This window comes from Centroberyx gerrardi, chromosome 20 (genome assembly GCF_048128805.1).
Source record: "Centroberyx gerrardi isolate f3 chromosome 20, fCenGer3.hap1.cur.20231027, whole genome shotgun sequence".
NCBI classification, from domain to species: Eukaryota; Metazoa; Chordata; class Actinopteri; order Beryciformes; family Berycidae; genus Centroberyx; species Centroberyx gerrardi.
The window spans coordinates 18,129,863-18,154,036 of NC_136016.1; the positions used below are offsets into that span (position 1 = coordinate 18,129,863).

Below are 24,174 nucleotides of genomic sequence, written 5' to 3' on the forward strand. Positions count from 1 at the left end.
TTTTTACCGAGTGTAACAGCACTGCCTCCGCGAGGACGGAGTGGAACATGCAAGATGTCGGTTTGCGTTTTTTTTTTTTTTTTTTTACTGTAGTTTCAGGAATATTTAATTATTATAAATATATATATATAAATTTCAAGATTTTCCAATAAACACAATGTATTTGTGTTTATTTCTCTTCATATTCTTGACTGAAAATAATCCTATTTTTTAGTTACCGGAAGTGCAATTTCGTCATCTCCTGTAGCTTCTGGATGTTTTACGATTTCAATTGCTGCTCGTGAAGGTTTGTAATATATGTCAGAAAATAGTCAATATAATTCTGCATAGAGTTGCTGTAAAGATACCTCACATATGTATGTGATAGCTACTGAAATAAACTGCCGACCAATCATTCAATGCAGTAATCAACCAGCGCAGTTTAGCTAGCCAGTTCGCAAAATTAGCATAGCTCGGTTAGCGAGCTTGCTAACGTGAGCTGAACGTATAAAATAAACGGTGATTGTTAGCTTTCCAGACGGTGGCCCATATAACAGCAGTCGACCTAACAGTTCAGGAACATATAACTTAATATTGACGAAGAGGAGATCAGTGTTATGAGTCTGTTAAATCTGTTTCTGAGCCTGCAATATAAGCTAATTCCGTTGCTGATCTTCACCGTCATCAAATGAATGAGTTCTCCAGTATTCTTTGTTTTTGTTTTCAACGTTTCTAACGCCAAGATTTCATTTCCTCTTGATCTTTCACAGCAGAAGTAATGATGTCGGGTGCTGGGGGAGGGAAGCGGCCCTCAGGAGGGGACAGTCCCCCTGGCCCACCTGAGAAGAAGAGCAAAAAAGAAGAGAAGACCACCACCACTCTCATTGAGCCCATACGCATAGGGGGAGTCTCTTCAACGGTTAGTCAGCGTCTCTAGTTCAAGAGACTTGTTATCCTCACCAGCCCACTTACAAGTATCTCAACAAAGATCTATCTATATCAAGTCAATTTCAGTAAAACATTCAAGATCTTTGATTTCCGGTGTCTTCATGTCTGTATCTATCCAATGCTTTGTCTTGCAGGAGGAAATGGACATGAAGGTGATCCAGTTCAAGAACAAGAAGCTGTGTGAGCGCTTGGAGCAGAGGCAGGCTATGGAGGATGAGCTGCGAGAGAAAATTGAGAAGCTGGAGAAAAGACAAGCCACTGACGACACCACCCTGCTGATTGTCAACCGCTACTGGTCGCAGGTGCTTCTAACACACAGAACAATGTCTTGCACAGTGATAAGTTAGTCTGTAGATGTATCATTGTAATTCCTGTTAAAAGATCTCACAGAATGCAATAGATAGCGCTGTATTCAGTGTTCAGGACCCAGTATTGTGAATTACATACGAGTGATGCTGAGGCTGTACAAAATATAACTCCACTGTAATGTTTTGTCCAAAGAGTTAACACTCATTTCAATCTTTTTGTCTCTAACTTGCAGTTGGATGAGAATGTTCACATTCTGCGCCAACGCATCGAGCCCGACGCTCCAGCGACGGCCGCCCCTGACCCTCCCTCTGTCCCTCTCCCTGACCCTGCCCCGATGGAGGAAGACGGGGTGATTCCACCCCCGCCAGCCCCTGCCTTGCCTCCACCTCCACTCCCAGAGGCACAGAATGAGGAGGAGCAGGCAGAGCAGCAGGAGGAGCAGCAGGAGAAGCAGCAGCCCCCTCCTCCTGATGGGTTGGAAGAGTCGTTGACACCCAAAGAGCCGCCACAGGGATCAACAACGGGTAAGGAGGATTTTTACTGTCAAAGCTTATCTGCTAAAATCCTGAGGAACTTTTTCCCATGGTGCAAAATTTGGGCATCAGGACACAAATTCAGATTAGTCAGACAATCAGTCAGTTTTCAGACACATTACCCCAATATAGCAGTGCACTATCAAATTGATTTGCCTTTTTTACGTGTGTCCTTTGGGCTGCATGTTTCCAGTTCATTGCCTTTGTTTACGTTGCGTCCCTCTTTTCTCTCCTCATTTCCAAGATGAATCAGTTTGAGGCTAGACTTGCTGAAGTTGTGGGAGGATATGTGCACTTATATGACCCCACAAGCAGGGACTATAAAGACTACATCTGGTGTGGAGTGTCATTAAACGAACAGACCTCAAGTTGCAGCGAGTATACAGACATTTTCTTACAGCGCTGAGTTTGACAGCAGTTCGATTTCGCCCAAGGCTGTTTCAGACTTAGGGCCATAACATAGCCTAGTTTCAGAGCAATATCACAATCCCCTGTATCTATATTTACTGAGTACACTGCTACATGTTTTAAATGACTTGGGACTTTGCCAAACGGTCTGTCTTTGCCAGCTTATTCTGTCACTTATCTGCACCAGCTCCACTAATTTGTCTTTCCAGGATTTCATGTTTTTTTGGGACACACAACTCCTGTTTATTTCTGATAAAGACTTGGGTTTTAATGCTTTCATCCCATTATTACCTGCCTTCATTATTCTAACCTGATTGCAACCCTCCTGCTGTGCAGATTCATCGCCGCCACCTCCTCCCCTGAGTGAGAATGCCAAGGCCTTCCTGGCCACGCTGGACCACAGCAGTGAGGAGGAGCTCACTCTGCAGCTGCAGGACCGCATGCAGTTCAGCAAAGAAGCCATTGCCTGCCTGGTCTGTGTGTTCGACAGGCTGCACAGCCGCATCGATGAGCTCTGCAACCACGTCCAGGCTGCAGGTAACTATGGAGACTGTGATTGACACATTCATACATGATTACGTGATATTACATACTGTACATGACATTCATACATTGTTTATCCCACATTAAAACCAGTTGTACTCACTACTTATTTCATATGTGAACATTGGTGCTCGCATGTCTGTGGCATAAATGTGAGCAGTGTTTTTGAGGCACCCATAAGCTCCCCACTGATTGGGTACTACTAATCTGATATTCATCGACAGTGTATGAGGACGATAGCCAGTCTGACATCATCACTCTGAACCGCACTCTGCTGGAGGAGAACGGTCGACTGCAAGACCTGGCCTCCTTCCTGCAGGGCAGACACCACAAGATGTCCATGGAGGTAGGTTGTCCTTGGCACAGTGCATGGGTGTCAGTGTTTATGGTGAATATTTGTGTGTATGAGAGTGTGAATGAGAAAAATTGTAGAAATGGAGAAGTTTCCATCGTCCACCCTGAAATAAATCCTTCTTCCATATCAATGCAGCTGTCTTCCACTTCTTTTCTTTCAACCTTATTCACTTGTCACTGATTAAACAGCTACTGTCATATCTTGTCTTCCTCTCAGTACAATGAGTTAGTGGACAAGGTGACCAGCTCTGAGACCAAGGTGTCTGAGATGGAGACGACCGTGGAGGACCTGCAGTGGGACATTGAGAAACTCCGCAAGAGGGAACAAAAGCTCAACAAACATCTAGCTGAAGCCCTGGAGCAGGTGTGTTTGGATATGGATCTGTGTGTTTCTGTTGTGTGTGTGTCTATCTGTCCATGAGGCTTACACACCCGACTCTGTGTTATCGCTGTTGTTTCTCTCTTACACATCAGTGGATAACGATAAGGCCGTAAGCACCTGAGCGTGTCAAGCCAGCTGTTGCTATTAATGCATATCCTTCTGTCTATGTGTCTGTTGATAGAGTTTTATTGTTTACGTCAGCTATCCAAATGTCAGCAAAACAAGCAATATCTGAATAACATGATTTATGGGATAGATGTGGGTGTGCTGTCTGCTTTTGTGCTGTTGTCCTTTCTTGTTTTTTCATTTTATGACCATTCTATTGTCTTTTACTTCTGGTTCTGTTGTCTGTGGTCTCCAGCTAAACTCTGGGTACAACAGCACTGGCAGCTCAGGTGGGCTACCTGGAGGCCAGATCACGCTGAACATTCAGAAGGTAAGGATTCATAGGTAGTCTTTTTTTTTGCATGCAATGTTCATAACTTATTTTTTATAACATATACCTAATTTATCCAACTGGATTTCACATCATAGCTGTAAAAGTTTGAGTGTTTACCTTAGAATGCTTTATTATTTTTGTCCAATACAGTCATACAGTGTTATTATCATGCTTGGAGAAAAAGGATACAGTGCTGGCAAAACATTGGTTTTTACTTGACAAATTTCTCCTGTTTGCCATCTGTATGCACACTGTCTTTGTTTTCATCCTAGTTTGAGAGTCTGAATGCAGAGTTGGAACAAAACCAGGAGTTGGCAAACAGCCGCATGGCAGACCTGGAGAAACTGCAGCTGGAGCTCCAGGAGGCTGTGAGGGAGAGCGAGAAGCTCAAGGTAATGCTGCAGTCCCTGGATGGGCTATTAGAAGCATTGCTATCAATACATGTAGTGGTCTGTCAATATTCTAAATGGCACAATCACATTTTCCTGAGACAAGTCCTTTTCATCTATAGTTGGTGTTATAGTGTGGCATCAGACTTCCATGTCTCAACCTTCACCTGTCCTCTCAATCTCCATCCTGCTTTCCCAGATGGACCTGCGGAATATTCCAGAGGAGGTTGTGAAGGAAACCCCAGAGTACAAGTGCCTCCAGTCCCAGTTTTCCCTGCTGTACAATGAGTCTCTAGGGGTGAAGACCCAGCTGGATGAGGCACGGGCCCTCCTGCTCACTGCCAAGAACGCCCATCTCCGACAGATTGAACACATGGAGGTAACTCTCAGAGGATGGTGTGTTTGTGTGAAGGCATTCCCATGAAGATTCCCATGAACACTCAACACTGATGAATATTGCTGCTCTCAGCAGTTTCAGTAAAAGCAGACCGGCAGATATTACGTTCATATTATGATAGAACTATTTAAAGCAGTGGTCTTCAAACCTGGTCCTTAAACTATATTATGTAAACTTAAGGCCTTAAAAGTTCTTGAATACAGGTAGACAAATCTTTATAAGCCTTAAAATCATTTTAGAGGTCTTAGAAATGTTGCAGTTTCTTGGCAGATATTTCTTGGCAGTTTACAGTTCTCATTTTCACCTGTATTTCACTTGCGAAACTGGCCTTATATTTCATTCTAACTGTCGTTAAAAAGATCTTAAAAAGTCTTAAATTTAACTTGACGGAACTTGTAGACACCTTGCACACTGGACTAGTGACCCATGAAATAAGCAGGTCGACCGTAAGTGTGAAAGGGGAATTAGTGAGAACATGTTCAACAATTCCTTACTGCTCTTCAACTGTTCAGAGTGACGAGCTGTCCCTTCAGAAGAAGCTGCGGACTGAGGTCATCCAGCTGGAGGACACACTGGCCCAGGTGCGCAAAGAGTACGAGATGCTGCGGATCGAGTTTGAGCAGAACCTGGCAGCCAACGAGCAAGCAGGTACCGTCCAAAACACACCCTCCTATCAGTCACTCTATTAAAAAGGAAGGGAAAATATGCCGCTGTGTGGTGCAATAGCATAGATTGTCGCAGTGGAGTATAGTGGTGAATAGGCAGATCACTCTTTCATCTTTACCTTCTTAGTTTCACACAGTCAATCTGGGTGAGGGGTGGTCTATGGATCATGTTTTGTGTATTTTATAAACATGTTTGATGGCTATGTCCGTTGTTGAATTTATTTATAGGTAACCTAATTTCTGACAGAAGCTGGCCTTGCTGCTGTAACCTAGTCCAGACTTCATAAATGTATGACATATGAGAACATCCATCATTCCCACTGCATTCCTCATAGAGGCTGTGGGAGCTATAGACTCTAGTTTGCTCTCTATGTCTATATTTTGGGATAGGAAATGTTCCAAGTTTTCTTTTTCTCTCCAAAATTTTGGAGAATATACTATTGAAACAACTCCTACAGGTGGTGGAAATGAAATAATTGTGAACATTTCTTTGTATGTATGTTTGTTTTTTTGGTGACAAGTTCAACCCAGTGCTGAATCTGCCCCTCTCGGGAATTCTAATGATGAATGCAGGTTATGGATCGTGCTTCTAGTGAGATTCAGTGCTTCTGACCCTAAACTAAGTGCGGCCTTCGACACAACTGATCACGCTGTTCAAATTGATGCATTAAGGAACCTGCCCAAACATTTCTTTCATTTGGGTGATGATATCTCTTCTGTTTCATTATGTGTGGTGCACTTCAAGGCTCGATCATTGTGGCGATACTGATTTTTGTACACATTAGTTGTCAGCATAGCATCTCCTTTAACTGCCATGCTGGTGATACTCAGCTGTTGCTCTCATTGGGTGAGTGCATGACCCCGTAGCTGATGTTGAGGACTGGATGTCCCAAAACTTAATCCAACTAAATTTGGACAAAACTGCTACTAAATCCAGCTGACACTTGGTCTTTTAAGTCTGTACGTCATGCTTGTATCTAAGAATCTAGGCTTTGAATAATTTCTTGACTTAGAGCAACATACTAATAAGCAGGTTCAGACTTGTTTTTATCAACTTTAGAACATTGCAAAATAACAACTCTGAGAGATTTATACATGTGTTTTTTTATCATCTTACCTTGACTAATGTCCTTGTCTCTTGGTTTGCCAGTCTGGCAGCTCTAGACTGTGCAAAATGCTGCAGTTTACTGACAAAGTTGGACGTCATGGGTTCTTATTGCCTGTATTTTAGGTTATCTGTCCTAGCTTCATTGATTCATTTGAAATTGATTTAAGATTTCACTCATTACTTTTATAGCTTTGTCAGGTTGGACTTCTTGTGCTATAGGATAGTCTGAGCTCCTCAGGCGGGGCCTTCCTGGCCAAGTGGCCATTTCATAATCTAGGCTAAAGACCAAAGGTCATTGGGCTGTTTTGTCTGGAGCATAGGCTGCCAAAATCTGTTATCTTGTAAATCTCATCTTAAAGCACACATGTGGCTTTAATCAGTGTCCAAGATTTTATTGTTTATCTTTGCTTTTATTTATTGTGTTATTTTTTCATAAAACACTTGGTAACATTGTTTCAAAAAGTATAAATTAGGTTTATTGTTATTCTAAGAGCAAGCAAATATGATGGTGTATCCACCATATACTGCCACTTCCCTCCAGTCACTACCGGTCTGGGGATAAATATACGGTTTGTTCATGTTTTCTAAAATTTTTCTTTGTGTCCAGAATCTGATGATCGCTAATGTCGAGCATGTTGACACATTTCCCTTGTTGATTGTTCTTCTCTTAGCACAGATTAGGGTTCGCCAAAAACAAAACTCATGTTGACTCTCCTCTTTATCAGCCTGATCATCATGCTCTCTTTCTGCTCTCTCAGGACCAATCAACAGAGAGATGCGACACTTAATCAGCAGTCTGCAGAACCACAACCTCCAGCTGAAAGGTGATGTGCAGCGCTACAAGAGGAAGCTGAGAGAAACACAGATGGAGATCAACAAGGTAGACCATACGATTCATAGTGTGATGTGTAATCACCAGTTACATTGAGATGCAAAGAACTGTTCCTAAGCAATACCGAAACAATAGTAGTATACGTTTCCTCTGATGCTAGTCACTTTGTTAATCAGCGTTTTTGATGTGACATTTTGTTTTTTGCTTTATCAACAGTTGCGGTGCCAGAGTGGTGACACCGGGGTTCTCATCCTGGAAGAGACGACGAGCGACGGCATGGATGTGAAGAAAGAGGAGGATGAGGACCAGGAGGAGGAGGAGGAGAGGAGGAAGGAGCTGGAGAGGCAGCGGGCCCGGGAGAGAGAGCGGGAGGCTGAGAGAGAACGAGAGAGGGAGCGAGAGAGAGAGAGGCAGCGCAGCGAGGAGCTGAAGAGAAAAGACTCTGACACACTGAAGATGCTCAGAGGGGAACTCAAGTAGGTTCCCTTCTGTTAAACTATTCAGAATTTTAAATCATAGCTGGTGGAAAAAGTTACTGAAAAACAAGCTGCACACAGAAGCACAACACTATCAAGGCCAGCCAAAAAATACAATACTGTTCTGTTTTTGTGTAGCTAGTCGCTTTTTGTTTTGTTCTGTAAGTGAGCGTCTGGTGCTGATCTGTAATGCTAGAAGCAATGTCGTTAAGCAAATGTGTGAACCTGGGTTTAGAAGCGCTCAACTCATCACACTGATGATGTTGTTTCATGTCATTCTAGTTTCTTTGTCCTCACTAACCCGTCTAACTATGTCGTCCTCTCAGGAAAGCCCAAGAGTCCCAGAAAGAGATGAAGCTATTGTTGGACATGTATAAGTCTGCCCCAAAGGAGCAGAGGGACAAAGTCCAGCTCATGGCAGCTGAACGCAAATCCAAAGCCGAGGTTTGTTCACTTTCTCTATTAGACATCCTTCAAAAATGTCTTCACATGATTCCTTTGGGCATATAACAGTAAGGTGTTCATGAGCTGCTAATAGGAAAACTTTCACACCTGAAGTTATATGCGTTAACAGTCGTCTGTCTCTAATCTGGACCCACCCAGGTGGACGAGCTGAGGGTGCGAGTGCGAGAGCTTGAGGAGAGGGAGAGGAAGGAGAGCAAGAAGCTGGCTGACGAAGACGCCCTCAGGAAGATCAGAGTGGCAGAGGAGACAATTGATCATCTACAGAAGAAACTTGCTGCTACTAAACAGGTGTGTCCCTCACTCATAACCATATCAGAGCATGTTAAAGGATAAGGCCGGTGTTCTTTAATGCATCGCTTACCGTCAACAAATCCTATGAAAATAACAAAATCAACAATGCGTTCGCTCTACTCCCGTTACTTTCTGACTTCCCACGTAACGTTTTTAGCCGTCAACTCGGAAGTCATTGGCTCCAATTGTAAGCTAAAAACCTTTAAATACAGCTCACAAAGACATAGTTTACATTTTAACAATCGCTAACTGTTACCACGAAAAGTCAGGCTGTTGTAGTTATTTCCAAATCAAATTCAAATGGGAACAAATTCTTCATTACGTCGGGGACTATTTTCGGTGCTACGGAACTACTTTCCTGAGATTGCAAACGTGTTTACAGCCGGTTTATTAAGTTGTTTGAGGAAAAAGTCGGCTGGCCCGGTGCATCGCGATGATGAAATATGTTGCCCAGAGCAACGGCATGGCTCTTTGATGTGTTTTTAACCATTTTTTTTAATACAATGGAGTTCTATGGCTGCTGGGACATGGCTGCATTGGGCACCGGCTACATGGACGAGACTTGTTGGCAAAACAAAATCATTGCTGATTTTGTTATTTTCCATAGGATTTGTTGACGGTAAGCAATGCATTAAAAAACACCAGCCTTATCCTTTAAGTGATGTGACACGAAATGAAACTCCAGTGAGGGGGGGGGGGAGCATTTCTTTTCAAGCAATTCTCTATTTAAAAATTTGCCGGAAAGGTGTAGCCTATTGTGAAAAAATATTTGTTAATTTACTTTTGTCAGTCATAATGGTATAAAACATAAGTCATTACAGCAAAATGACGTGCAAAGACGGTAACATATGACGTAAGTGTGAATTAAACTTTAACCTGTTTCACTTCCTAAACATTTTAAGCATTTCAGCACTGCAAGAAACAAGATAAAAGCCTGACAATGACAAATACTTAACCAAATAGACCTAATAAGCAAAGTGACTACAAAGCATGAACTCAAGCATGAACTAAACCTTTGGGCAGCTCTTGATATATATATAGGCCATCTGTGTTAAGAATGAAAGTAGTACAATAACTATCACATTGGCCTAAGAGCGAACTGCTCCTAATCTTAGACAACCAAAGAGGAAATGAAAGCTTATGCTGTGGCCTGGAACTTGAACCTAATCATCTGGTTACTGTTCAAAGTTGTCTGCCTGCAATGTTTAGTGCCTTTTAAGATCCCAGATGCAGTCTTTGTTGGTAGCAACACATTTGCAAAATTTTTGTACCTCCAGCTCATCATCTTTTTTTATTTTTTATTTTAATAGCTTTGACCTCATTGTCTGTAACTTCTGTCTGTGATTTCAGTAAAATATATACAAAATCTATAGGCACTTGGAAGCTGTTATCATGGCGGTGATGTGCAAGTTGGTCAGTGAATCGGGAGTAACTGGCGTAACTGAATGAAATGAGAGAAGGTGAATGGTTTGTTCTTTCCCAAGTTTGAAAGAGCGGACCCCTTAAAAAAAAAAACGAATTGTGATCGAGCATGGGATAAGTAGTGGTTTTTGAGAGGATTTACCAGACAAACTTTCTAACTGTTGAATCTTGCCCAGGTAGGTCTCTTCCCATGCAAAACTGTGTGCAACCCGTAGCAAACTGGAGCTAGAACGATGGAGTTCCTTGGTTTATTTAACATGATACAAGCGCCTGTAATATCATTGTAAACGGAAGATTGATGACACACATCAGGTCTGAGCTGACTGATCATTTCCTTGACCTCGTCGTCCTGTAGATGTTTTCCAAGAGTTGAGACAATCTTATGGAATTTGATTAGAAATTCACCAAACAAAGGGATTACGAGAGGAGACCCTCGTGACAAGGAGACATTATAAAAACATTATGTGATTAGGCTCAAAATGTTGATTGAGTAATGTCATTGTAATGATATAATTTGAGTTGCATGGATTGCGGATACGCCCGCACTAGATAATGTAATACGCATGTCTTTTTCGTGATGATATTCGTTCAATTGTTGACCCTGCTGCCACCTTGAATTTGATATCAGTGGAGCTTAGGAGGTTATTATCGGACTTGGGGAGGAAAACAAGTTAATATGGAGCACATTGTCTTCACACAACTCATCTGCAGCGTGAGCCGCAGAGCACATTAAGATTCTTCATCCTGTAAGCTTCTATTGGACTAAAGACGTAAAAAGTAAATAACAAAGATGTGGTTTTTCAGGAGTGCAGGACACCCAAGTCCCTCAAATGGAGCTGTGTTCTTGTTTTTATTCCTGTATTTCTATATTTTTGTATTGTCTTGACTGCATCTCTAAAATAAAAATAAATTAAGAATGATGAATGCAAGGAGATTCATTTAGAACTGAAGTATAGACGCCAGAATAAATATACCCGACGCCAAAATTTTATTTTGGCAAATAAAGCAACTCTACAAGGTCTCAAATAAGACTAATGGGATGCTCTTCTCTGTTTGCAGTCCCACTGTGATCTAGGCTGATAAGACGGGTGTATTTTTACATTTAAATCTTGTCTAGCGCAGTTTCAAAGTTGGATACATCGGTGAGCCTAATAGTCATATTTGTCTGGGTGTACTAATGGTTGTGAGGTTACTCTCTCCACCTGCTGGAAGGCTGAGAATATTATATGGCCTCAGGTGGCCAAGGCCTTGGGGGAGTGGCTGGCAGGGACACAGTTCTTTGACCATGTGCAAACTCATGTTCCTTTGTTTGAAATAAGTTTGTGTAGTAACTGTTTGATTTTCAGCTTCTGAAAGTACTTTATTTTGGATTTTTGCATCTGTAAATAAGGAAATATCAACACTGGACATTCAACTTTTTTCATACTTCAGGAATTTTATCTAAAAACAAGACAGGAAAATGATTTCTTACTAAATGTAATTTTGTTCAAATGCATAGCATTATAGCATGTATATAAATGACTACAAATGGTGATCAAAGCAGGTCCCACTCTTTCTTAAAGTGTCCAAAAGCAACAACAAAGGCACATGACTGCGTTTCATCACTGCCGTCTGTGTGTCATTCCAGGAGGAGGAAGCCCTGCTGAGTGAGATGGACGTGACCGGCCAGGCCTTCGAGGACATGCAGGAGCAGAACAGCCGGCTGCTGCAGCAGCTCAGGGAGAAGGACGATGCCAACTTCAAGCTGATGAGCGAGCGGATCAAATCCAACCAGATCTACAAGCTGCTGAAGGAGGAGAAGGAGGAGCTGGCTGACCAGGTTCTCACCTTCAAAACCCAGGTGAAAGACTTGGATGGAGTCATCTTTATATTGTTTTCATCTGGAAATACAGTATCAATAGTTTTGTTGTGGCTGGGTACTCAAGCACTGACTGGTTACTGTTGCTGCCTCCCCCAGGTTGATGCACAGCTGCTGGTTGTACAGAAGTTGGAGGAAAAAGAGGGCATCCTGCAGAGTTCACTAGCCGCTCTGGAGAAAGAGCTGGGTGTCCGGACACAAGCACTAGAACTCAACAAGAGGAAGGTGAGTTGAGAAATGCCATCGATCATAATCACCTTTAAAGTAATAAACCACAGCTTTTTCATATAAATAAATGTCCGTTTTGCAACTCTCTATTACCAATAAATACCATACAATAGTGACTCAGTGCTTTTACATTTGCTGAGGAAGACCCTCTTTCCCAGGAGAAATCCTCTGCTACACAGGAAGTGATGTGTGTTTACAGAAGCAACAACAGCAGTCTGTCTGGAATAAATATAAGAAAAAGAAGAAATATAACAAGCTGCAGTCTACATTGAGTGTTTTTATTATTACAGTATGTTGGACCAGTGCCTACACTGAGTGCAAAACACCAAAGCAATGACTGCTAATGGTTCACCAAAATCAAGAAAAGCAAGAATCTCGCAGATTATCACTATGCACGGTACTAAATCTCAGCAGTTGAAGCACAAAGAATAGAACCAAAATGGCTCAGATTTATTCCAGTTTACTACATAAAACAATCACTGTTACCGCACTGGAATTTCAACATGACTTTTTTATTGAGTGTGTCCGGTTCCTTCCCCGCTGCAGGCGGTGGAGGCTGCCCAGCTGGCGGAGGACCTGAAGGTGCAGCTGGAGCACACCCAGGCCAAGCTTAAGGAGATCCAGGTCTCCGTGGCTGAAAACCGCACCGCCCGGGAGAGGGAGAGCGGCAACCTTAAACGAGCACAGGTACGTCGAATTTTGGTCCTGGGGGTATCGCTCATTAGAGTCCCAAGTTCTCACCAAACTTATAACAGGGTTCTCCCTTGAAATCCTTGAAGGTTTGTGGATTTCAGAAAACTAAAATAAAGCCTTAAAAGGTTTTGAAAATGACTGGGTGGCCTTGAAAGTACTAAAATATATAGCACCCATATTCATCAATATGCCTCAGTTCTCTTTACCTCTCTCTCCCTCCCAGGATCAACACTTAACATCCTGATGAAAATTTTAAGATGGATATTTACTTTGATATTTGAAATGAAAGATTTCACTGTGATTTCTCTTGACAATATCATGAGCAAAAACTCAGATGATGTCTGATTTTAACCAGTGTCATTTCTTACCCCAAAACATGCCAATTTTGAGTCCTTTATTTAATTGAAAGTCATTGGGAAGACCATATTAGGAGTGAGTGGGTTTGAAAATAGGTTGTGGCTTTAACTCTCTCTCTGCCTTCCAGGAGGATTTGTCCAGACTGAGACGGAAGCTGGAGAAACAGAAGAAGGTCGAGGTTTACACCGATGCCGATGAGATCCTGCAAGAGGAGATCAACCAGTACAAGGTGAGAGAAAGGAAACATTGTTTATGTGCCATTGGAGGGATCGCATATTCAGGCACTCACATCTGTATAAGACAGGGGCATTAAGTAATTTATGACTTCGACCTCAATCAGCGACCAAGAAATTGCGACATCGACAGGTTTCTGGCACAGCCTACTAACCGTTGCAGGCAGAAATATGAAAGTCACAGTTTCACAATAGAGATGAGACGAGAGCGGAGATCAAACAGATAAACAGAGCAGATCAAACAGAAACGTCTTGTGAAGAAGTGATATATCACAGTGCAAAATAATGCTGCTTTGTCATTTGTTTTTTGGCTTGAGAATGAAATGTGTTTTTTTAGCAGTTAAAAATGCAAAGGGGGGGGGGGTGTTTCCAAAACAGAGGGTATGGGCCAGAAAGTGAGTTTTTGAAAGCCAGAATTCCCAGCACACTGCGAACTAATCGTTGAGCCACTGGTATTGATCAACAGCCCTATCAATCCCGCGCAGATATATTATGGTCATTTTGCGCTATGGGATTGTAAAAATCTTACTTAATGCATCTTTAAACGTTAACTGTTTTACCATCCGCTAAACAGAGGTAATTAATAGTGTTAGCAAGTCATTGTTTGGCCCATATAAACTGTATTTCTCCCTCGCTCCAGGCCAAGCTGCGCTGCCCCTGCTGCAACACACGAGACAAGGAGACGGTGCTCACCAAGTGTTTCCACGTCTTCTGCTACGAATGTCTGAAGACGCGGTATGACACCCGGCAGAGGAAGTGCCCCAAGTGCAACTGTGCCTTCGGAGCCAACGACTTCCACCGCATCTACATCACCTAATTCACGTAGAGACGCAGGAGAGAAAGAAGAGAACAGTAGACGGAACCAAAGGGGAGAAAAGTAGTGAAATGACGAAGGAACTGAGGATGTTTTCAAAGAGGCAGACGTTTTCGGGGATATCAGAGGCTTGTGTTTTCCCATTTTAATCTCTCTTTGGAAAGACTTGTTTTACCGCATCATTGCCAGTTGGTGCTTCAGTTTGTGACCAAACAGATAGTGAGACTTGACTGAGTGAGTGTTGTGCTGTAGTTAATAAAACGCAGTTGTTTGTGCACACGGTGATGTTCTTACATGTTGACGATCTGCACTGTTTTCCTGTCTTGTCTTTGCAGTTCTTGCCAATGTTAAACATCTTTACTTTTAATGAACTGGGCCCATGTTTTTTTTTAAAGATTCTTTCGAGTTTTTAATGTATTTAAAAACGTTGAACTTCGCCGGTACATGGTTGGTCTTTGGATTATTTTGTCCTGCTGGTTTTGGAAATCCTGTGAATCCAGTGAAGCTGAAATTTCCCTCAAACTTCCAAGCATCCATCCATTTCAAATCTGAGTGGACTGCATGTACAAAACTAAAGATGTTTTTTTTAGTATTACATAAAAAAAACAACAGCCTCTCTAACTTCTTTGCTTAGGTTGTAGTATTAACAATGCCTAAGAGACAACAGCTTAGTTTGGCACCCGGTCAGCACATACAGCAGTGTTTGGATCACCTTGGGCAAAGTCCTCAGTGTGTGTTCATCCTGTTACCATGGTTCCTGTTGGAGAGTTTGACACAACATCTGCAGCTTATAGTGCCTCATTACTGATGAAATCACTCCAGTGGAAAGTCAGCTCATATGGGTGTCCTTAGTGGGCTGTGCTACTCCAGGTCCTCCTAGACCACTTTACGAAAGGTTACCCCTGACATCCAAGTAGAAAAACATCTGTTTAACAACACGGTTCGGTCTTAATTGAACCAATGAAACCCCTTTTCCTCCATTCTGATGATGTGAGCTCTTTAATGAGAGTTTGGGCAGCGTCTGTTTGACGTTAGCTCTTGTGGGAAAGGCAGTTCACACCATGTAGCACACATAAAAGCTTCCAGGCTGCAGAAAAAGAGGGTCTATGATGTGAAAAAACACAAAATCCTCATCATGCACTGGGGAAAACTTGAGATTTTGATGTAATGATGAAGAAATGTCTGAATATTTAGGTTGGTCATGATAGGTGGGCTGTGGTTGTTTTCTCATATGGACATGCATAACCTGTCATAAATAAATTAGAACGGTTTCCATTTTGTGCATAGTGATAATTTGTGTGCCAAGCAGCACAGATGTTGTGTAATTACTGCTGGTCTTCATTATGTAGCCGAGAGAAAAGTTGAAAAGCGGCCAAACTGATTGCACTTCAGGCATGCGTCCACTGGCTTTGTTATTGCATTTTTGTGTAGCGGGCTCCACCCTGCCCCAGACTTTAATATCACGACCCTGCGTCAGCGACATTAAATATTCAAATGTGAGTTTTTAAAAAAGCAACATTATCACTGCGTGCAGGGCGGCAGAGCAGAGAAAGCACTGAAGTGGACACAGATAAAGGTTTTCTGTTACTCGGAGCAGAATTTCCCATTAGTCTGAAAATGCAAATATTATATAGTCTAAATGTCGTCTTTTGACTCAAGTCTGAAGTTATTGTTCCTCTTCTGTGTATGGGACCCAGACTCATGCCAGAGACTTGTGTTTTTTGGCAGCGAGACGTGAATGACGTCGACAGGCGTGGTAATAACAATGAGAACACTATTAACTCCAGACTACACAGACTCTCTAACCCGAGTGAAATGTGAAAAACCTCAAGGGTGGGGCCACATAACATAAAGTGTATGGATTGAACGGCATCTAACAAAGTCGATCCAATTTAAACTTTCACTTTTACTCTTTAACAAACGAAACCAAATAGTGTTGTAATGAAGTTTCCTGTAAGTCTGGGTCGGATCCTCGGTGCGCGTAGAGGATCCGAGCAGGCTACAGTACATAGGAAATGACTCATAGTAGTTGAACTGTTAGCGTGGGTGTGTGCGCTATTAAAACAAGGCGCAGACTCCTCCGGGTGACTCACTCTGATGCTCGCTTTTCCATGGTGAAAACCAGCACGGATTGTTAATCAGATGAACTTTCGGGAATTGTGTAGCCTACAGCGAGCAGCCGACCCAGCACCGACATGGCTTCAAACGTCTTCTGCGCGCTGTGCGGACTTATTATTGCGGCCGTGACGAATTTCCATGGTGTGAACGCACAGAAAAGTAAGTAAAATAACTTAACACTTGTTTTTTTTTTTCCCCCAACAAGAACTGTGATTTGTGTAAGCTGATGACTTGAGAAATAGGTTACCATAGACTTAAGATTTCGGCTTGATAATGGGATTATATAACTTTTATATTAAATGTTTTTTTCTCGGGTATCCTTGTCAGTGAACACGGAATATGTTGGTCAGTCTAATGGAGTCAGATAATGGGGCTGCTTACAGAGCCGCTTCCTCTACCAGCTGCATTTCTCACCGGTTCCGCATTCCGATCGCCTTATTTCACCCCATCCATGCCCCTGGGTGAAAAGGACAAGCCACATGGAATGGTGCACTGCTAGTGTCCATTATGTGGAAAACTGTAAAATAGAAAAAAAAAACATCTAAATATATAAAAAGGTTTTACAATTTCACAAAAATCCCAGTTTGTGACTTTCTTTCCCCAGCCCTCTGGATGGATTATTTGGATCTGAGCACTGGGAACAGGCTGAGAAGCCTAAAGCACTGGACTATAGAGCTGGAACATAATAATGAACTACTGAATAATTGTATTGATAAGAACATTGCCATAGAAACAGTGCGATCTTATCTTATCTTATCTTATAGGCATTGGACCAACTACATTTAAATAGACCTTAAAATCAAAACATTAGAATATAGCCTACAATACATCTAGAAAATTAATAGTCATTTATTTGTATAATTTGGTATCTGGACATCTGGACATCAGCTGTCAGTGATCCCCCCCCCCCCCCCCCCCACCAACCCCCCCAAAATAACTTAGGAGAAACTATAGGACCCCCCCCCTCCCACACACACACACACACACACACACACACACCCATCCTCTTTGTCAGGTTAGATGTTGAGGTTTGTCAAGGTCTTTTAGTCATGAAAACTCATTTGATACAAAAAAAAAGATGATTTTTAAACTTCATCTTTACTCAGTATTAACTGATTCTTTTGACAGTAAATGATCTTGTTACCCATTATTTACAGACAGAATACTGAGCCATAATACAACTCCTGTGGTTGCCAAATGTGAATCAAAACGATACCTCTTTGCTTCTGAAAGTTTTAATATTGGCTAGTGGAAATTATGCCTTCTATGAATGTGTGATAAAGTGGTATAACCCATTGGAATAACCTATATAAAGTCCATGTAAAGTCCTACATTGAAATACCCCCAACGTTGTTCTTTAGCACTCAATTGTTCAAGTTTTGATCAGGAACAAAAATATTGCTGGAAAATGTTCTCAGTTTGATATTAGCAGATTTCAGGCTTTTGTCTGTTTTGAGCAGACAGGTTTGGTTTGTGATTGGACAGAAGTGAAGGTCAGGCCAGGCTCAAACTTCACAGTCATGCTCTAATTCCTGCTGGTCACTGTTTGAGCCCTTCAGTCGTGGGTCACCTGGACCCGGGGGATGGCGGAGTAATGCTGAAAGCACGATGACAAATGCTCACCAGATCAGTGACACATTTTACTGTGACCCCAATAAAGTGATTCAGCCCAGGCAGGCAGCAGTGCAGGCGGTCCCGCTGTGGCTCTGGAGGCAGGAGCGGATCATGTAACCTCCTCACAGCACAGTCAGCCCGTCACAAGTCAAAGTCCTTCCACTTGACTTTTAAAACTGGCGCCTTTTCTAATGTCAGCCGATGAAGAGTGACTTCCACAGCCTGATCGACAGATATTGAGCGGCTCGTGTAATGTGACCGGCTTCAGACCCTTGTTGTAAACATGCAGCCTCTTCTGTTCTTGGCCATATAATACAATGTAATCGGCAATGTGTGTGTGCTTTGACTGCAAATGTATACTGTGATGTAGGCTATTCTAAAACTGAAATATCATTCTGGATGCATTTTGGGTGTGAATGGTGAAACATGCCAAGATAATCCAAGATAATCTTTCCTCAGAACAGTGCAGTCTGTGTTAAATTAACTTGGCCAACATTCGCACTCCCACAGCCATAACCGTGAGAGTTTTTTTCCCACCTGTTAATCTGTACTGTCACTGCTGTACAGCTTCATAGAGAATGAGATGCAAAAGATAGAAAAGATTACATTGAAACTGGAACTGATAGCACTACAAAAATATATCGCTCATTTGGATGTAAAAGTTCAGACAAACACTATATGTCACTTTGACACTTAAAACCATCATATAGAATAGGCCTACAGATCCTGTCTAGCATGCACTTCATTGTGAGCTATTATGCACAGGATGAGCAATCAATAGCGCTGTCTACCCAAAACCGCTGTGAATAACCCACACTGACAGTTTGATGTTATCATTTTCATTCAAGGGCAGCGCTGACCCAATTTCCTGCATATTCATCTCTCTACTTTTAGTTTACGTCAAAGTCCTTTCTTGAGTAGTTTTGGTATTGTTTTCTTTGATGACTGGAACAGCTGACTTTAAAAAAAGGGTGCCATTAAATGACATACGATGACTTGCCATATACCTAGTATGGTGGTTTATTTTTACCATGTGGAAAAAAAGAGGTTGCTCATGCAAATACACTTGCGACACTGAGAAGGAAGCATGATGAACATCATATTTATTATCTATCGAATATCTATAGATTATTTGCCTGTTTCACTCTTTGTAACCCTGTTTTTATTTCATGCCTGGCTTTTTTTATTCATCTTATTCGCTTTGAAGTAGTGTTTTGTAGCACTGTTTTGAAAAGCTGTGCATATGCTCTATGAATTAAGCTTATAGGGTTTGTAAGATGTTCAGCTTGATATTCATTCATGCATCACATCAGTTTATTAATGCACACATCATGCATTTACACCAAAGCCAGAGTTAAGCAGTTGAGTAAATCCCACATCTGATAATACAGAACAACACACTTAATGTTATCTTTGCTCTGTACATTGAGCTTGCTGTTGGCCTTTACTGTGTCAGATATTCAGGCTAATTCCTCCCTTATCATGTAGGAAGTGCACAGCTTTAATTGTTCTACTGTCTGGCTGCCATAAAAAGATATGAAGGTTTCCATTGTGTCCAGAGAGGTAGACATTTTCTCTGTGCGTGAGCTTGTGAGGCTTGTTCACCGCTGCGGCTTCTTTCTCACAGATACTGTATAACACAAGCGTTCATTCTCTGGAAGTCACACACGTACACACACTCAAAACAATTCAGCGGAAGCACTTTGTGAAAACACATCCTGCTGTTCACACACCGGCCGCCTCACCGGGCTTGTGCCTGCGCAACCAAAATCACTGAGTAATTCTCTTTTGCATTTGAGCGCATCAGCAGACAGTCAACCCCAAAGGAATTTCCCATTTCGTTTCTTAAGAAGAAGAAACCCACAGCGTTTCTCAGCTTGTCGGCTTGACTCATACCATTTTATCTAGCATTCCAGCTCCATTTCTCCTGTGAGTCACCTGATTCTGTTTTTTTTTGGGGGGGAAGAGGGAGGAGGAATTTTGGTGGTTTTCAAAAACATCTGCATCTTTCTCAAGGGAAGTCTGTCCCACTCCAAATATCATCATTCTCCTTTTCACATTACCACCACCGTCGTAATATTTCATGGGCTAGAGCGGTGGTAAATATTTTATAAATCAGGAAATGTGTTTTGCTTTGGGAGAACTCACATAAACACTCACAGGGTTTGGCTCTTGCAGAAAGTGTTCCAGCGGATGACTCGTGACGCTTTAGAATGACATAACTAACAGCCAATCTCCAATGTTTTTCTGTGCGCAGGCCAATGTAGCAGTTCAGAGTTCTGGAATTCAGATGTGGATCTCTGTGTGCCATGTGCGTCATGCAAGCAATACCCGAAGACGCCATCGTGTAACACATGTAAGCTATTTAATCAGGTCAGATGGGCCTTCTGGCTTGTGGTGCCATTAAAGTGTTATTGTGGTAACATGTTGCTACTAGCATGCTTTCTGTTGTTGATCTCATTATATCCAAACAGCAGTATCTTCTCTAACTCTCTGAACTCTGATGTGATGTGTTCCTCTACAGGTAGGCCTATATATGTAGAGGAGACATCTGATGTGTGGAGACTGGCGGCCATCACCAGTTTCTCGGTGCTGGCTGTGGTGCTGGTTGGTGCTGCGTTGATTATCGGGGTTATGGTGCATCGGCGCAAGTCACAGAAACGGCCTCTACGTGGTAAGAGTCTTCTGTAAAAACTGATCTGAGGTTGACCTTTTGGAGAGTGACTTAGAGGGTTAAAATACACCCATTTTGTCAGCTGAAATCGCAAAGAATGGCTGCCGTAGAGGAGAGTGTCCCATCCTCCCCAATTGAGACCCTGTAGATTCACTCTATTTTCCCAAATGTAATTCTGGTGTCGGGTGTGGACTCTTCTCTACGGAAGAGGATTAGGGCCACGTGAAAAATGTATATGAGTTCTGAGTTTAAAGGCAGAATTCTGAATTTATTCTCAGAATTCTGACTTTAAACTCAGAATGTCAGAATTCTGACTTTTTTTTCTCCGAAGTCTGACTTTAAAATCTGAATTCTGACTCAGAACTCAAATAAATCTTTCACATGTGGCCCTAATCCTCTTCCGTTCTTCTCCACCTACACGAAGTGACGAATCAAAACTTAAAAGAGAAATACCAACTGTCTCCACTCAGAGAAAGCTGGACTCACCAACATTAGATCCTTTGCCTCTCTCATCCTTTCAGTTTCCCTAAAGCATCACAGACCGGCCAGGCTGGTAAACACGAGCGTGCAGCGTGCAGTTTACCGATGTCACGCTACATGATTTCTGTGTATTAAGGCTTTGCAGTCGCGTCTCAAATCTCTAGAGACCACATCTGGTGCCATCATGGAGGTCCATGTGAGAATGGGCTGTACGCAAATAATGTCTAAATATATAACAACTGGGCTAAAAAAGAGAAACGCCTGAAAAAGACTGGTCTGTGTGTAGATGCATTTAGTAACATTAACATTAATCAGTAAAAGTGAATAGTCTAATAAGGTAAATTTCTGTCCAAATTTAGGTCACTGTGACACAGAAACTCTTCTTCTCTGGTCGCTTTGTGTAGCTTTTAAGTATTATTGTGGTTCAGCTGAATTTTGCATAACCCCTTGTAAGTTGTCTCTATTGTGAGTTTTAGTCTTTAATATTGAGACACCTTTAGTTATTAGTTATGTTGAGTCAGGATAATAACAATAGTGAAATGTGTTAATATGGTAACAAGGCCAATTTGTCACAGCACTGATTCCAAAGACAAATGAATGCTGGGTAAAATAATCATGTTTCTCTTCCTTTACTGCAGAACCCATTGAAGAAACTGCGGGGCCACTTTATCAAGCTTAAACATTTGAGTAGGTATACTTTTCACTTTTCACTGTGTTAACTAGGGTTAGACTGATATATCAGGCTGATATTGGCCTTTGAATATAAATCAGATATTGGCCAGTCAGTGTTTCCCAGTGCTGATAGGATGGAGGAGAGGATATGATTTTATTCAACCAGCTTCCTGGGTGTCAGTCTGTAAAAACAGCAGTGAAACCTGCCTCACCTGCCTTAAGAAGCCTATGAATTGCCTTTGTATGGATTTTCACTGGGTAAATAATTAAATTATGGGGACCGAATCCTTGTATTTTGGGGACTTTCTGGTCAAATTGAAATATACAGCACAAAACATGACTATTGGCAGCTTCCAAAAACCCCAAAACATCTTATTTATCACCCTTCAAAAACCCATCTGTCGAACCCTAGTCACGACACGTTATTAATTCTAAATGTGAGTAATATTTTAATCTTGTATAGTTTATGACAACGACCAGGCATGACACTCTCTCCGTTAAATAGACTTTTTTTATCTTGGCACCACATTAAAAATGCGACGTTTCGTTCTCATGGATTGCCCCCATCTGTAAAGCAGCACCTCTTCTCTACGTTTGTTTGAGCTCAATCTTTTTTTTTTTCTTCTTGAACCTTGTATAGTTTGACATAACGTGAATGTAAACTCACCAGACTTTAATCAGTCCCATGTCTTCCACAGCCTCATCTTTCTCTGGAAACAGATGTGACGGAACCAAGGAAAGACTGGTTCAGAGTCAGAAGACGCTCTGTGCCATGAACTGTACTCTGACCACAGGGTATCTTTTGAGTAGAAACGGACCATTTTAATTTATTATACTGTTCAAAGCAGAGATGTGCTCAGTTCTCATACTCGGCGTAGGTTCAAGTGCGGATACGAGTCCAACAGTGCACTGATCATGTGACTTACAAAGAGCAACTCTCACACCTCTTTAGGAATAGTGACATTATACTAGCGGTGGTATCATTTTCACATTTTACTTGCCTTAATATTAGAATTCTTATAAAATTTGGATTTGGAAGCCTTTGTCGTGTACATATATAGTGTGTATATATATATTTTTAGATTCAGAAATTTGACAAAACTGCAGTCATCCTTCCAGAGTGACAGACGCCGCCCCAAAACCTGTATTGTATTTTCTATCACCAGCAGGACTCCAGTGAATGTAACACAGCTTTTGTTGCCTGCCGGGCCACAGTTTGGTCGCCTGCTATCCAGCCGGGTTAGGAGGGGTCTATTTGCTGGTCATTTACCACAACAACAGCCTCTTTTAAGATGAACCACAACAAGTGAGCAAGACATACTGTTAGGCACATCAAGGCCATTTGAATGTAGCTATACTTTTTTTAGGTGAAATGTATTATCCCTGCCAGTACCTCCATTTTAGAACGTGTGTACCTGTTCTTTCGAGAGCCTGATACAGTAAAAGTTGTTGATAAAGGGAGTGAAACTTTCTTATGCACTGTTCCTGGGTCTCCTGAGAACAAAAACAGACCCTCCATTGCAGGTCATTTTCAATATTGTTTCCATGTTACAAAGTTGTGATTTGTTTTTGTTTTTTTGGTAGGATTTTGCTGTATTACCCCCAATTACCCACATGTTATTGTCCCTGTGGTAAATAACATGTGAGAGTATCAGTGCTTGTAGGGCAGGATGTTTGAAACACTAGACATGCAATCCCAAAACTGCTAACAAGATATGAGAAGGTTGCAAGGAATGTACTGTAGTGAAAATTGCACCTATAATGTCTTAGGTGGAGCTACATAATCACATTACTTACTAACTCTGACCTGTCAAATCCTTTCAGATCTGCAACAGGGCAAAAGACATGTAATGTCCAGGAAGTCTAGCAAAAAGCTAAGTGGTCACGTGAATCATTGAGTGATTTGGGGGGGAAAAATAGTTTGTTTTTTCACTTTGCTTCCCTGTTTTTGTTTTTCAAAATGATCTTTATCTTCAAACTATGATGTGGCACCTGTTCCTTAAGGTGATGCATCAAGATAATTTGCCAGGCAAAATATTGAGATATGTGGTGTGTGACTGACGATGTTCTGTTCAGATCATGTTGTGGATCTGCTTGTGGGTAAACTGCTCGCCCCCTGGCAGTAAAATTGGGGAATTCGTTAAAATACAGATACTTGCATTTTTTTTTAATATCTTTATATTATTTATTTTTTAAAGTATCTTGCCACGTTGAGTTGCATCAACTGCTACATGTGGATATTGATCGTCAAAGGGACTCCTGTGAAGATTTTTGTACAACTTCTACCAGGCCAGCCAACATTGTTACTGAGCAATAACTAACATTTTTTGCATCTTTTTCTTGCTTTCTAGTTGTGTGTAATTGTATATACATGCACTGGCTTCTTTTAGTTAATGCAATGTTACAAATAAACTGTGCTTTGTGTACCAAATGTATTTTCACAATAAAATTGACAACTTTCATTAAAAATGCAAGGATTATTGATCTGCAAAC

General features: G+C 41.7%; 2 protein-coding genes across 3 annotated transcripts; both read left to right on the top strand.

The window, feature by feature from the left end:
- Positions 1 to 234: 234 nt before the first annotated feature.
- On the top strand, positions 235 to 15,401 carry rnf40 (ring finger protein 40). 2 transcript variants are annotated; one of them, XM_071926693.2, is made up of 20 exons: positions 235 to 286; positions 750 to 898; positions 1,062 to 1,229; positions 1,469 to 1,760; positions 2,514 to 2,714; positions 2,945 to 3,066; positions 3,292 to 3,438; positions 3,818 to 3,892; positions 4,168 to 4,287; positions 4,484 to 4,663; positions 5,194 to 5,329; positions 7,213 to 7,334; positions 7,503 to 7,762; positions 8,089 to 8,206; positions 8,366 to 8,515; positions 11,568 to 11,780; positions 11,898 to 12,023; positions 12,573 to 12,713; positions 13,204 to 13,305; positions 13,950 to 15,401. In XM_071926693.2, exons 2-20 carry the CDS (start codon positions 758 to 760, stop codon positions 14,124 to 14,126), a joined length of 2,991 nt encoding a protein of 996 aa, XP_071782794.1. In that variant the 5' UTR covers positions 235 to 286; positions 750 to 757; the 3' UTR covers positions 14,127 to 15,401. The 2 variants fall into 2 exon arrangements, with proteins under 2 accessions (XP_071782794.1, XP_078146777.1); XM_078290651.1 differs by having other exon boundaries at positions 267 to 286; positions 753 to 898.
- A 774-nt stretch (positions 15,402 to 16,175) lies between these two features.
- LOC139932829 (tumor necrosis factor receptor superfamily member 12A) lies at positions 16,176 to 24,152 on the top strand. The gene is made up of 5 exons (XM_071926738.2): positions 16,176 to 16,400; positions 20,113 to 20,211; positions 20,380 to 20,529; positions 21,648 to 21,696; positions 22,380 to 24,152. Exons 1-4 carry the CDS (start codon positions 16,319 to 16,321, stop codon positions 21,686 to 21,688), a joined length of 372 nt encoding a protein of 123 aa, XP_071782839.1. The 5' UTR covers positions 16,176 to 16,318; the 3' UTR covers positions 21,689 to 21,696; positions 22,380 to 24,152.
- Positions 24,153 to 24,174: the final 22 nt, after the last annotated feature.

Excerpts from the sequence above, each read along its gene's own strand:
- rnf40 (XM_071926693.2), top strand. The coding sequence starts at position 758 with ATGATGTCGGGTGCTGGGGGAGGGAAGCGGCCCTCAGGAGGGGACAGT. Across the intron at positions 4,664-5,193 it reads GACAGATTGAACACATGGAG|AGTGACGAGCTGTCCCTTCA; the intron begins GTAACTCTCAGA and ends TCAACTGTTCAG. Across the intron at positions 7,335-7,502 it reads CACAGATGGAGATCAACAAG|TTGCGGTGCCAGAGTGGTGA; the intron begins GTAGACCATACG and ends CTTTATCAACAG.
- LOC139932829 (XM_071926738.2), top strand. The coding sequence starts at position 16,319 with ATGGCTTCAAACGTCTTCTGCGCGCTGTGCGGACTTATTATTGCGGCC. Across the intron at positions 16,401-20,112 it reads TGGTGTGAACGCACAGAAAA|GCCAATGTAGCAGTTCAGAG; the intron begins GTAAGTAAAATA and ends TTCTGTGCGCAG. Across the intron at positions 20,530-21,647 it reads ACAGAAACGGCCTCTACGTG|AACCCATTGAAGAAACTGCG; the intron begins GTAAGAGTCTTC and ends CCTTTACTGCAG.